General features: G+C 33.9%; 2 protein-coding genes across 4 annotated transcripts; one reads left to right on the top strand and one right to left on the bottom strand.

Moving 5' to 3' along the window:
• Nucleotides 617-6,066, bottom strand: LOC107638888. 2 transcript variants are annotated; one of them, XM_021120790.1, is made up of 7 exons: nucleotides 5,760-6,066; nucleotides 4,192-4,337; nucleotides 4,030-4,106; nucleotides 3,493-3,951; nucleotides 2,636-3,043; nucleotides 2,313-2,525; nucleotides 617-1,482 (listed from the first exon to the last, which is right to left on the bottom strand). In XM_021120790.1, exons 2-7 carry the CDS (start codon nucleotides 4,274-4,276, stop codon nucleotides 877-879), a joined length of 1,848 nt encoding a protein of 615 aa, XP_020976449.1. In that variant the 5' UTR covers nucleotides 4,277-4,337; nucleotides 5,760-6,066; the 3' UTR covers nucleotides 617-876. The 2 variants fall into 2 exon arrangements, with proteins under 2 accessions (XP_020976449.1, XP_016197774.1); XM_016342288.2 differs by having other exon boundaries at nucleotides 2,636-3,181; nucleotides 5,760-6,065.
• LOC107637593 (solute carrier family 25 member 44) lies at nucleotides 7,991-10,873 on the top strand. 2 transcript variants are annotated; one of them, XM_016340993.2, is made up of 6 exons: nucleotides 7,991-8,205; nucleotides 8,652-9,033; nucleotides 9,535-9,731; nucleotides 9,830-9,971; nucleotides 10,138-10,297; nucleotides 10,517-10,873. In XM_016340993.2, exons 1-6 carry the CDS (start codon nucleotides 8,132-8,134, stop codon nucleotides 10,555-10,557), a joined length of 996 nt encoding a protein of 331 aa, XP_016196479.1. In that variant the 5' UTR covers nucleotides 7,991-8,131; the 3' UTR covers nucleotides 10,558-10,873. The 2 variants fall into 2 exon arrangements, with proteins under 2 accessions (XP_016196479.1, XP_020976448.1); XM_021120789.1 differs by having other exon boundaries at nucleotides 8,002-8,205; nucleotides 8,726-9,033.

Below are 11,487 nucleotides of genomic sequence, written 5' to 3'. Positions count from 1 at the left end.
ATAAAAAGCATGATGCCGCTCTCTCTAATTTTGATACCATTAATGTAAAACAATTTTTTTATTTTAATATTATTGTTATTTCTATATTAAAATAATTTAAAATGATCTTTTTTGTAAGCATATTATTTTATTGTCTAATAAAAAAACTTTCACATTAAGAAATGATTTTTTCTGTATTTTTTTTTCACTTTTATTAATTTTACTCTTAAATCACTATAACTATTACTTCGACCATCATTTGTTACCATTACCTAAAGGAAAAATATAAAGAGCCAACTACAATATAAACTAACTTAATCAACTTTCTTTTAATTTTTAGTTTTGAAATTCAAAATGTTAGGATAATAAAGGATTTTTTTTTTTAATAACGAACCTATTTTTTAACTAGTTCACTACACTCCTAATTAGTTCCCAAGCGAATTCAATACAAAATAAAATACTTTCAAATGTCAGTAATGAAATCAAAAAAGTCAAATATTTTAGATTAAAAGAATACTTTTCCTATTCATTATTGTCCAAAATCTACTAAACAGGAGGCATCAATCTGTTGGTGGACTGGTGGTTGTTTCTAAATTCTAATCCTTCCCAATTCCCATCTGTTCGCANNNNTAGAGCCTTATAAACACAGCTGGTTCTTAATCAATCACTTTTGCCCATTCATGTCATGGGATACACTTTCTCAGCTCGAGTCAAATCAAAATGAATAACACTGAAAACATGGCAGAAAGAGCTCTTGTTTACACAAACATGAGAGAAATCATAGATATAGGGAATTATGCTTTGGCTGATTTCTCAATTGGATGATGAAATTTGCAACATTTGACACTACTTAGCCTATTCAGCACTGAAAGGTGAAATACAATGCAATGCAAAATTCTAACGTTTAGAGCCACTCTTAACAGCACCATCAACTTTTCCAAGCTGTAATGCTCTTGTATCTAGCGAAATACTGCCAACCTTTAAGGAACCAGATGACTTGGAAATTCCATTAACTTCAACCTGCATTGAGCCTACTGTAACAACATTCATAGGTTCTTTATTTCCAACGCCAATGCCATGTTTAGTTTCAACCGGCTTTGGCGTGATGGTGACTGAACCAATCTTTAGGATAGAAGAGATATCTTGTTTGTCACCCATAGTTTTCTCAACCTTCTCATCTGCGGAATTAGTAGTAACCTCTGGTTTACTGACAACAGGATCAGGAATTGATATTGAGGTCTTCATTTGTAAGCTGCCAGAATCATTCTCAAGCTTGAAAATTTTCTCATCATTGATGGGAGGTATGTCAAAATTCAACTTTTGCGGAGCCTCCAATGCTGGAAAAAATAAAGGACCCTCAAAACTCTTGATTAACAACTTGGCCTTCTCATCCTGTATGATCTTCTGGCGGTTTTCATAGTAGTTGAAGTCATCAAGCAATGATGTTTTCAGAGTATAATTTTTGAATATCTTTAGCATTTCCAAACCCTTCAAGAAAATTACCTGCACATGAGCAAAGGTGTTAAATAGTCAATGTTAGAGGCTTACAATATAATTATAAGAGATAGGCACAATCACAACTGATGAGAAACAAAACTTATCGAAGTCAGAACAAGGTCATCATCTTTTTTGAAGAAAGAATGATATCATTTAGCCATAATACCAATGACCAAACCTCAAAACTAAGATACAAATCAAACTAGAAAAATATGAAGACCAATATCATATTCATTATTGTAAACCAATACTTAATTCCCAATCCAAAAAGAACCCATTCTTAATCTTTTTTTTCACAACCATAAAATTAGTTTCAAATCAACAATAATGAGGAACCAGGTGTATACTATTTATACATGACACATGTCAAGGTTTAGACAAAACGATCAAACAGACTTCATTGGCTCAATCACTGCATCAGATGATACCTTGCAACTGATAAATGATATTACAAAACCAGACACTAGATAATTTGCAACAATCTATATACACACAATACACAACTAAATAGTTCAGTGAAAGGTAAAGCTATGCACACAAAAAAAAAAAATAGAAAAATAAAATCGAATAAGTGAAGGTGGATTCTCACATGAAATAGAAAAATATTTTATGTGATGGTAAGGTATTATGATCAGGCCAATGAGAAAGTGACATTTTGGTTAACATTTGAATTAAGTTTGACCAATGCAAAAACAGGACTTCATATGTAACTTTTTCATTGATTTTTATGGTCATACTTCATGAAGTACAAAAATACTAGGTGGTAGCAAACACCATAAATAAGCCTGCTAATTCAAAATTTAATAAAGGAACTGCTGAGGAGAAACAATATACACCTCTTGTGTGTCTCTGCTGTTAGTTACTGGCTTATTTTCATTGTTCTCTAGTATGATGTGTCTAAAATTTGAATTTGGCACATCTTTTATCATGTGCCACTTTACAGGAAAGTTCCCATTCCATTTATCTTGCTGCCAGAAGTCCATATCCTTATTAAAATCAACTTGACCTACCATCTCCGCAACACCACAGAACTGGCCACTTGCATTAACCTGCATTAGAGAAACAAAATCAAAATAAAAAAATAACAAACAGATATCACATACGAAAATAGCAACCAGAATATAAACTCATCAGAAATATCTTGATAATGGATACTCACAGAATAAAATAAGAAGATAGGGCAAACTCCAGATTTTTCAGCTGCTATTTTCTTTGCATCATCATAAGCAGTCTGGAGCTTCTTGTTTCCATGAGGTGTTGATGACCACACATTATATTTGATACTTTTATGCACATCATCCTCACTATATGATTTTATAACAAAAAACTTTGCATCTTCATAATCAACAGGTATGTCCTCCCTGTTATAATGATCAGCATGAATTACAATGTTTCCTTGGTCGTTACTGTCTCCTGCCTTTGTTGTATAGGCTTTAACAGACGGCTGATGTTTAGATCCACTAATTCTAGGACCTCGGTTTTGCTCCCCCAATACATTAGAGCTTCCATTTCCATCATTTAGTAACTTACCAAAGTGTGGCTTTGGCCGAACTTTAGTAAACGCAGACTGTCCATTAGCATTATATCCAAAATCAGAAAATCCACTGTTTGAAGGAGGACCTAATTTCAATTGATTATGATAAGGTCCAATGTTTCCATTGGATAAAGTATCCACAGTATGTCCTGACACACCTGAATTTCTAACCTACCAAAGACAAAGGTAAATGATTATCTATCAGCCACTTATCAAGATTTTATTTACATTTCTATTTTCTGAAAAGAAAATTCAGTTCACATCCAAGTATCAGACCACAAGAACGTTTTTCAACATAAGGACCTCTAAGACCGAGAAAACCTAATGCCCATCCAACTCTCCCCACACTATATACACATGCTTGCCATCCGACAATCATAACATTTAGATGAATAATCTTTAACTTCACATAATAGTTCCTCAACCATCAGCAAGTAATAAGGAAAAACATCAAAATCTAATCAAGAAATAAAATTTCAAACCTGATGGACAGCTGATGAAGCTACATTGAGAAAATTACTCCCAGAAACATTTGTGTGCCTCAAATCTTTCTTCCTCCCATCATTAGCTCTCGACCCTTCCGATACCCTGGCCAATGAACTTGACTGACTTGATAAAAGTTTTGAAGAGTTCCTATAAAAGTTACCAGAAGCTGAATTGAACTTATGTTTCAAACCTCTTCCATCAGGTTTACTGACAGAAGCACCGGTTCCAAATGAGTCCACAGAACCATCAGAAAAAGTATCTGGTTGAAATACAAGGGGAATATAAGCAGGTGAAGAAACAGGATCTTGATAGCTGGGGACGGTATAATAATGTTGTCCTCCTCCAAACGAGTTATCAACTCCTATCAAAGCACCAGGAATGTATGGATTATATGGATTGTAGGGAGACTGTGCATATCCATGGTTATAATATACATAAGGATCAGTTTGTGCACCCTGGGGAAAGAGAAATAAGAACAATAAAATCATACACCAATCCAAAATTGAACATATGAAGACAGAGGATGTACTCACCAGGTGGTCAGGACCATAACCATCTACACCAAAAATCCCAAGGTGGTGATCCTCCCATTCCCCGGGTGATTCAAATCCTAACCATCATAAATAGCAAATAAAAAGTGAGGAACATATACATAAATCCAAACATAAGCAGTGACATGATAGTTTGAGATTTACCTGTACAGTAATACCCATAATTGGTGGCAGCAGGGTAATACAAATTCTGATCAACTACAAACTCAGGAGCTCCCTTGTTCAGCATGACTTAAAGTTTGTTCAGGATTAGGACTTACAAATTGGGAATTTAAATTTGCACCTTCAATCTAAGCCAAAACCATACACACATTATTGACCATCACTACCAAAGCGAACATACGATGTGAATATGCAAATCATTCAGGAAACTGGATATATCAAAGTTCAAATTCCAAAAGTCACAAAATTTTATAAAAATGACCAAGTAAGCATCTGGGATTCTACTTTCTAATTCCAGAAGCATCATACATTTCCATACCAGAACTGCCACGACTGTTAACGGCAACTGCATGGAATATAAGTTCACATAATGACTAAAAAAATTTTAGACAGACAGCTGGTGTTGCACCTTAACCAGGGTTTTATAACATTGAATTCTTATAACATTGAATTCTTAACAACAGATAGCATAAATAACAACATGCAGAACTCATGGGAAACTTCTCAATCAACAATTAATGTTGTAAAATTCAACAAGCATGAAACACACAAGAACTGAACAAATAAGCTACAAATGGAAAAAAAACGCTAAGAGAAGTCAAATTAAACCACATACATTGTGAAATCAACAATGGAAAAACATGTAATGCTAGATAACTATTGTAAATAGTTACACTTTTAACTCCAGATAAATGGAGCAAACAAATCGTTAAATTTCAGCCACTGTAGACACTAATGCATGGCAGCACATAAACACCACATAGTGGCACCTATTCCCCCAAGTGTTAACCACATCAACATCTCTGCAAAGCAGCTCGAAGCTCATAGCCTCTAAAGTAAGACTAAATAATTGAAATCAAATTCATAAATCAGAAACTAAAAAGAAAACTCTCTTCAATTTCACACTCAAAATGAACCCTAAAAAATCAAGTAGTAGTCACCAGCTCAGTACCAATAAGAAGCATCAACACTAGCTGACTCCAATCATATCTTAATATCAAAATGTTGAACTCACTGTGTTCTCCAAAATGAGAACACAGCTCCGTTACTCAGCAATTAAGAAACCAATTCCGCAACAAGAGAAAAAATATAAGAAATCCAACCACGCACACAAACTTATTGAAGCGAGAAATTCAACACATAACAAGCACAAGCACAACAAATCTCACAGTTCAGCACACCACACTCCCCCGGTGTTTGAGTCTGGCGGGGGTGCGAGTTCTGAGACCAACGGAGGCGCCCACATGCAGGAGGCAGAGCAGTTGTTCGTGATTGAAATAAAGCCGTTACCTAAAGCGCGAGTCACAATGGTGTAGGTGGTTTGAGGTGCGGGATTGGCAGCTGGAATGATGAATGTCTGAGACCAGAGGTTCGAATGTCTGAGATTGTGAGGGTTGTAACGTCGAGCACGAAGCACCAACGGCGACCACAGACGGGAACATGCATTATTCACTTGAAATCGTCGCACATTTGAAAAAAACCGTAAGCTTCAAGCGCCAAATAAAAATGGAGAGAGAAAAGGAAGCGTCGGAGTGGAATATTATTATTACCCGTCAAGAGAGAAATGAAAGAAGAAGAAAAGGAATCAACGCATTCAGTGATGAAACGCGTCGTTTTATATTGAAACTGAGGAATTGAAGGAGTGAACGAGTTGTTTCTACTTTCTCGGAACATTATCATGAAGCAGAATACGAAACCCTAGCCATGAAAACCGAAACGGTGAAGCTTTTGAACCGAGAAGGGTCGTTTTGGTGCGTGCGTCGAGACTCGAGGGGGAAATAAAATTAGCAGAGAAGGAAAAATAAAAAAGAAAAAATGAAAAGTGTGTTGTGTTCTGAGAGTTATAAAGAAAGAGAGGAGTAGATTCCCCACTATTTAAGATACGAAGCGTTTCGCTGTTTCTATTCTGCCGTTTTGAGATTACCGAAATGCCCCTGAAGAGGGTGCTGTTGGAAATACCAACTGTGACGACGTCGTTTTGGCTGCTTGGTGGACACGCATCTTGTGAGGTCGCTGTGTCGGTCATGAACTCGTGGTGACCGTCCAATGACGAAGCTTGGAGGTGATCTGATTTGACCATAATGCCCTTGGAATTTCTTCGCCGACAGTGCATGAGCGGTCATAGTGTGACGAAAGAAGGTTGTGAGGGCAGTACCGACTATTGACCTCCCAGGCAGCCCACAAGTAACGGCAGCAATGTTAGTTCTACGGCTGTGAAATAAGCCAGTTCGGCTCTAGGATTGGCCCGTTAAAATTCATAGACGAAATAGGTTGGTTCGTTTAATTCTGCTACATTGTTTGGATAACGAGAATTTGAAGGAAAAGAAAATGAAACGAGAGAAAATAGATGGAAAAATAAGTTTTTTGTTGTTTGAATTTGAAGAGAAAATAAAGTGAAAAGAAAAAAATTTATGTGAAACCTATTAAAATATTTTCATTTTAAGGACGAGATAAAAATGAAGAAAAATATTATACTAGTATGATTTTTTTTCTTTTCATTTTTCTTTCCATCAAAAAAAAAAATTCTTTTTATTTTCTTTCTATCTATTTTCTCTTCATCCAAATACCATACAAATTACTCTATTTTTTCTTCTATTTTCTTTCTTCTCATTTTCTTTTTTCTTATTTTCTTTCCTTCCATTTTCTTTTTTACATCCAAACAAAACCTTATTGACACGTGATAATATTTCAGTTTGATGGATTAAATAGATTGACTTATTTATCTTTTTATTTTATTTTTTGAAATATATTTTGATAAAAATATTTTTTAGGTCAAAAATTTTAAATAAACAGCATTTTTTTAGTTGGTAAGTTGAATTTTTTTGTCGAGTCCAAAGAAAAATAACTGTTGAAAGTGTTATTTTTTTTTAAGAATGTAAAAAGATAAATAAATAGACTACTCGTTTAGTCTACGAATTTAACTCATTATTTTTTTGGATTAATCGAATTCAATCTATTTAATCCAAAATTTAAACAAATTTAATTTTAGAGGTAAAATTCACCTATTTAAATGGGTAAACGAACTCACTCGATGAGTTGGCACATTTTAACGGTTTTAGTTAATTTCCTCGCTCTCTAACATATATGTTATTTTTATTTTTATTATTGCTCTTATTCTTAATATTAATATTATGGTTATGGTAATTTTATAAATTATTGTATTTTTTTAATGAACAGTAAAAATTGTTTATTTTATAATAAAAAATTTATCATGTATAATATACATATTTTTATAAAGTTAGTAAAATTTTTTATTCCTCATCTAATCTATTTTTCCTAAAAAAAGAATTTCTTTATTCTTATTGGTATTTTTATTATATATGAGTAATAAGAAACCAAGCAAAATACACAACAAACAAAATTCAACAATAAACAAAACAAAACGACTTAAACGAACACAGCTCACCAGAAAATTTTAATAACTAAATCAGGTAAAAACTTGCACATAATTATTGTTTTTATGTAAAATTAATAAAAAATTATTAAATAATTTAAAAAATTTAACTAAATTATCATTTAATAATTATTAACGATTAACAGTAACAACTGCATGTCACCATTAAATTACCATACAAATATAAATAATTAAATAGTTAATAGTGACATTGTAATTTTCAAATTTTATTTAAGTAAAAAATCCCGGTACTTTATGAGCTCAATTTCTAGAAATGCTGCAGCAATAACACTCGAATTACCAAAATAATAATAATAATAATAATAATAAAAGACTGGAATGTTCCAATACAAAAAAAGAAAAGACTGACTTCACTTGAACATTCGATGAAAGCGGTTAGCAATAGTAGAGTGGCATATACTTTACTTGCAGTTGCATTTGTGTGTTTCCTCTGTTTGAAGTGAAACTGAATCACCACCAACACAAAAAACGTTTCATCTTTTGTAGAGGTTTTGTTCTTCTGTTGCCATGGCTATGGAAGCTGCTGAGGCTTCAACCACACCACAGTTGGCGCTCGATGATACTGACATCAACTGGCACAGGTTCTTCTTCTTCCTTTCACTTTCATCCTCATGTTCCTCTAAGAGCCTTATAATGCATACGTTTATTTGTATAATGTGTGTTCATCGCTTCATGTAACTTGTTTTGTGATTATGTCCTTTGTGTTTTGACTAAAATGAAGTAAAAGATCATGTTATTGTTCTAATATTCTGAGTAAAATGCAGGTTACACAAATACTCTGATTTATATTCCTGGGTTTACTAGAATGCTTCAATGTCCCTCTTGTAAAGAAAAAGAAAACCAAATTTTGCATATTTGGATAACTTTTTGTGAATAAAAAGCATAAAGAAAGCTATTATTATTGATTCATTATTACGAGTGGCATGTATTTTAGGTGCAATTGTTTACATTTTATGTACTTAAAATGGAAGCATGGAACTAGGGTTTTTGTTTTTTTGTGTGTATAATCTTAATGGTTCCAAATTAGGCTGGACAAGACCAAGTTCCATGTAATTGGTGCCATTCTCTTCACTGCTCAATCAGCTTTGCTTCATCCAACAGCAGTGGTTAAGACAAGAATGCAAGTAGCTGGTTCTGGACTCTCTCAAATGCGTGGAATGTCGGTGTTCACTCATATTCTAAGGAGTGATGGTGTTCCCGGAATCTTTAGAGGTTTTGGCACTTCTGCTATTGGATCAATGCCTGGGAGGGTCCTAGCTTTGACGTCTCTAGAGATGTCGAAAGACATTATGATGAAATACACACAAGGTAGTGATATACCAGAAGCTTCAAGAATCGGCCTTGCGAATGGTGTGGCCGGCATGTTTTCCAATCTGGTGTCTTGTGTATACTTCGTGCCTTTGGATGTGGTACATAATTTTACACCTATATTCAATATAAGTTTTATCATTATGCTTTATGTATTCCTTTTCCATTTTACCGAAAATGGAAATAGCATGATGTTTTGGAAGTTGATGTAGAATGCAAAAGGAGGATTTCATACAAGGCTTAGATAGTGACTCTTCTTGGAGAACGAAAAGTGGTTTTTAATTTTTGCTATGCTTTTTGTCACTTCCCTCACTTTCTGACAATGATCTTTACTAATGTTGACTGAAGTTGATCAATGGTTCTTCTTCTATTCCTCTGCTTTTCCATCTCTTCCAAGCATTTTTCTTGTGTTTCTTCTCAAACCAAAGCTTTTCTGTTGCTGGATTCTTTAGGGAAAAAAAATTATATAATTTGCCTACAAATGTTAGAGCTATAAATCTGTTTTGGTAATTATAATGGTTAATGAGTCTTCTGTCTGCTCTCATAACTGTTTGTGAAGCATCATATGAAGAAATTTGTTATTTTGTTTGATGTTTGATCAGATCTGCCAGAGGTTAATGGTACAAGGTCTTCCAGGAATGGCTCCTTGTCGAGGACCATTTGATGTTATACGTAAAGTTTTCGAGGCCGAGGGTTTCCGAGGCTTGTATAGAGGTTTTGGATTAACAGCCATAACTCAGTCACCGGCATCTGCACTTTGGTGGGGTTCATATGGTGCGGCGCAACACATAATTTGGAGGTACATTCTAACTTACAACAATCTACTACTAGTAAATATTTTAAGAGTTGCTCATTCTATAGGTTATTATTATGATTATGACATGCTTAATGGTTTAGGAGTTTGGGCTTCAAAGATGATGCAGAGAACAAACCTTCACATTTTCAAATGGTGACGGTTCAAGCTACAGCAGGGATGGTGGCCGGTGCGTGTTCTTCGGTTATCACTACTCCAATAGATACAGTAAAAACACGCCTTCAGGTATATGAAGCTTTAATCTTCTCTGGGTTTCCTGTTTCAAGGAAACTATTTTAAATAATTGAAGTTGGTATCTCTTCCAAAGTGTAGGTTTTGATATTTTTTTTTCTTTGGGGTTTTGAACTGTGATATGGTTATATTTTGGATTTGCTTCTTCTGATTTGCAAAGGTTATGGACAACTACGGTTCTGGAAGACCATCGGTACTGAAGACAACAAAGACTCTCCTTAAAGAAGATGGCTGGTGGGGATTCTACCGGGGGTTTGGACCTCGATTTCTAAACATGTCACTTTATGGAACGACGATGATCGTTACTTATGAACTGATAAGTATGTCGAATCTTCTTCTATTCTCTTTAGCAATAAATTATTTTGAGTAAGGCTAGTTGATATCACTGAGAAAGTTGTGTTACATTCTTGTTTTTTTTCTCTCTTTCTTTCAATGCATAATGCTATTATGAGAAGCATTTTGACATTGATTGATCTTATTTTGATATGGGCATATGGCTAAAATCTTATTTGCTTTCATTTCTTGTTTCTTTTCAACAGAGAGATTGTCAGTACAACCGAGTTTGAGGTCTGTAGCTTAAACTGCAAGCGCGCTATAAGACCTGGGACAAGGATTCAACACTTAATTTTAGCATACCTAGCTTGTGTATAGGAACAGCAAATTGGTGAATTCCGTCAAGCTCAAGCATTAATGAAGAAGCAATTTTGAAGGAAAAAGGCTTACTTGTAGCCAGAGCTTCTCGCCGAGCAATTTTGAAGATAATGTAAGAATAACAAACAAAAACGAATTTAGATTCTTCCCTTTGACATTTGAGTTAGATCTGATTCTAGGTCTGAGTAAAATGGTACTGGAACAAAGTAAAGCAACTAATTTGATGAGAAAAGAGTGGAACTGAATACTATAATTTATCATTGCACAATGATAAAAAAAAAAGGAAAAAAATATGACTAACTGGTAAAATTATAAATTCTTATAAAAGGAGAACGTTTTTTATGTATATGAAAGTTACACTCAAACAAACAAAACACTCGAAAGAGAGAGTTAATTTTTCTCTCTCTAATTACTCTCGCCACATTCACCGATTACTCAATTAGTTCCTTTAAAAGCAGCTTTTGTGAGGGTGTTCAACAACTCTTTTAAGTTTTTCATAGACACAGTTTTAATCATTATAAACTCATCAATATTTGTATACTTTTTATTTTATATTTCTCCCTTTACAACATTCCCTCATCCTCTGCTATCATCATCATCTCCATGACACTCCCATTGTCGTTAGATCGAATATCATATTAAATATTTGCTAATGTTGACTATGGCATGTTTTTTCTTTAAAAGAAAAAATGTTTATTTGATTACTAATTCCCTATTAAGGTGAAGGTTCTATTGGATTTTGTTTTTTGAGTCTTGGTTTTTTTTTATTCTACTTTATTGTGTTGAACTTCTTTGTTAAAAAAAATATCATTTCTAACTGTTAGAACTACTCTAGTTATATTTTATATATCAATTTTCC

Source organism: Arachis ipaensis, chromosome B04 (genome assembly GCF_000816755.2).
Source record: "Arachis ipaensis cultivar K30076 chromosome B04, Araip1.1, whole genome shotgun sequence".
NCBI classification, from domain to species: Eukaryota; Viridiplantae; Streptophyta; class Magnoliopsida; order Fabales; family Fabaceae; genus Arachis; species Arachis ipaensis.
The sequence above is the reverse complement of the archived record's forward strand: the minus strand, read 5'-3'. Positions and strand labels throughout refer to the sequence as shown.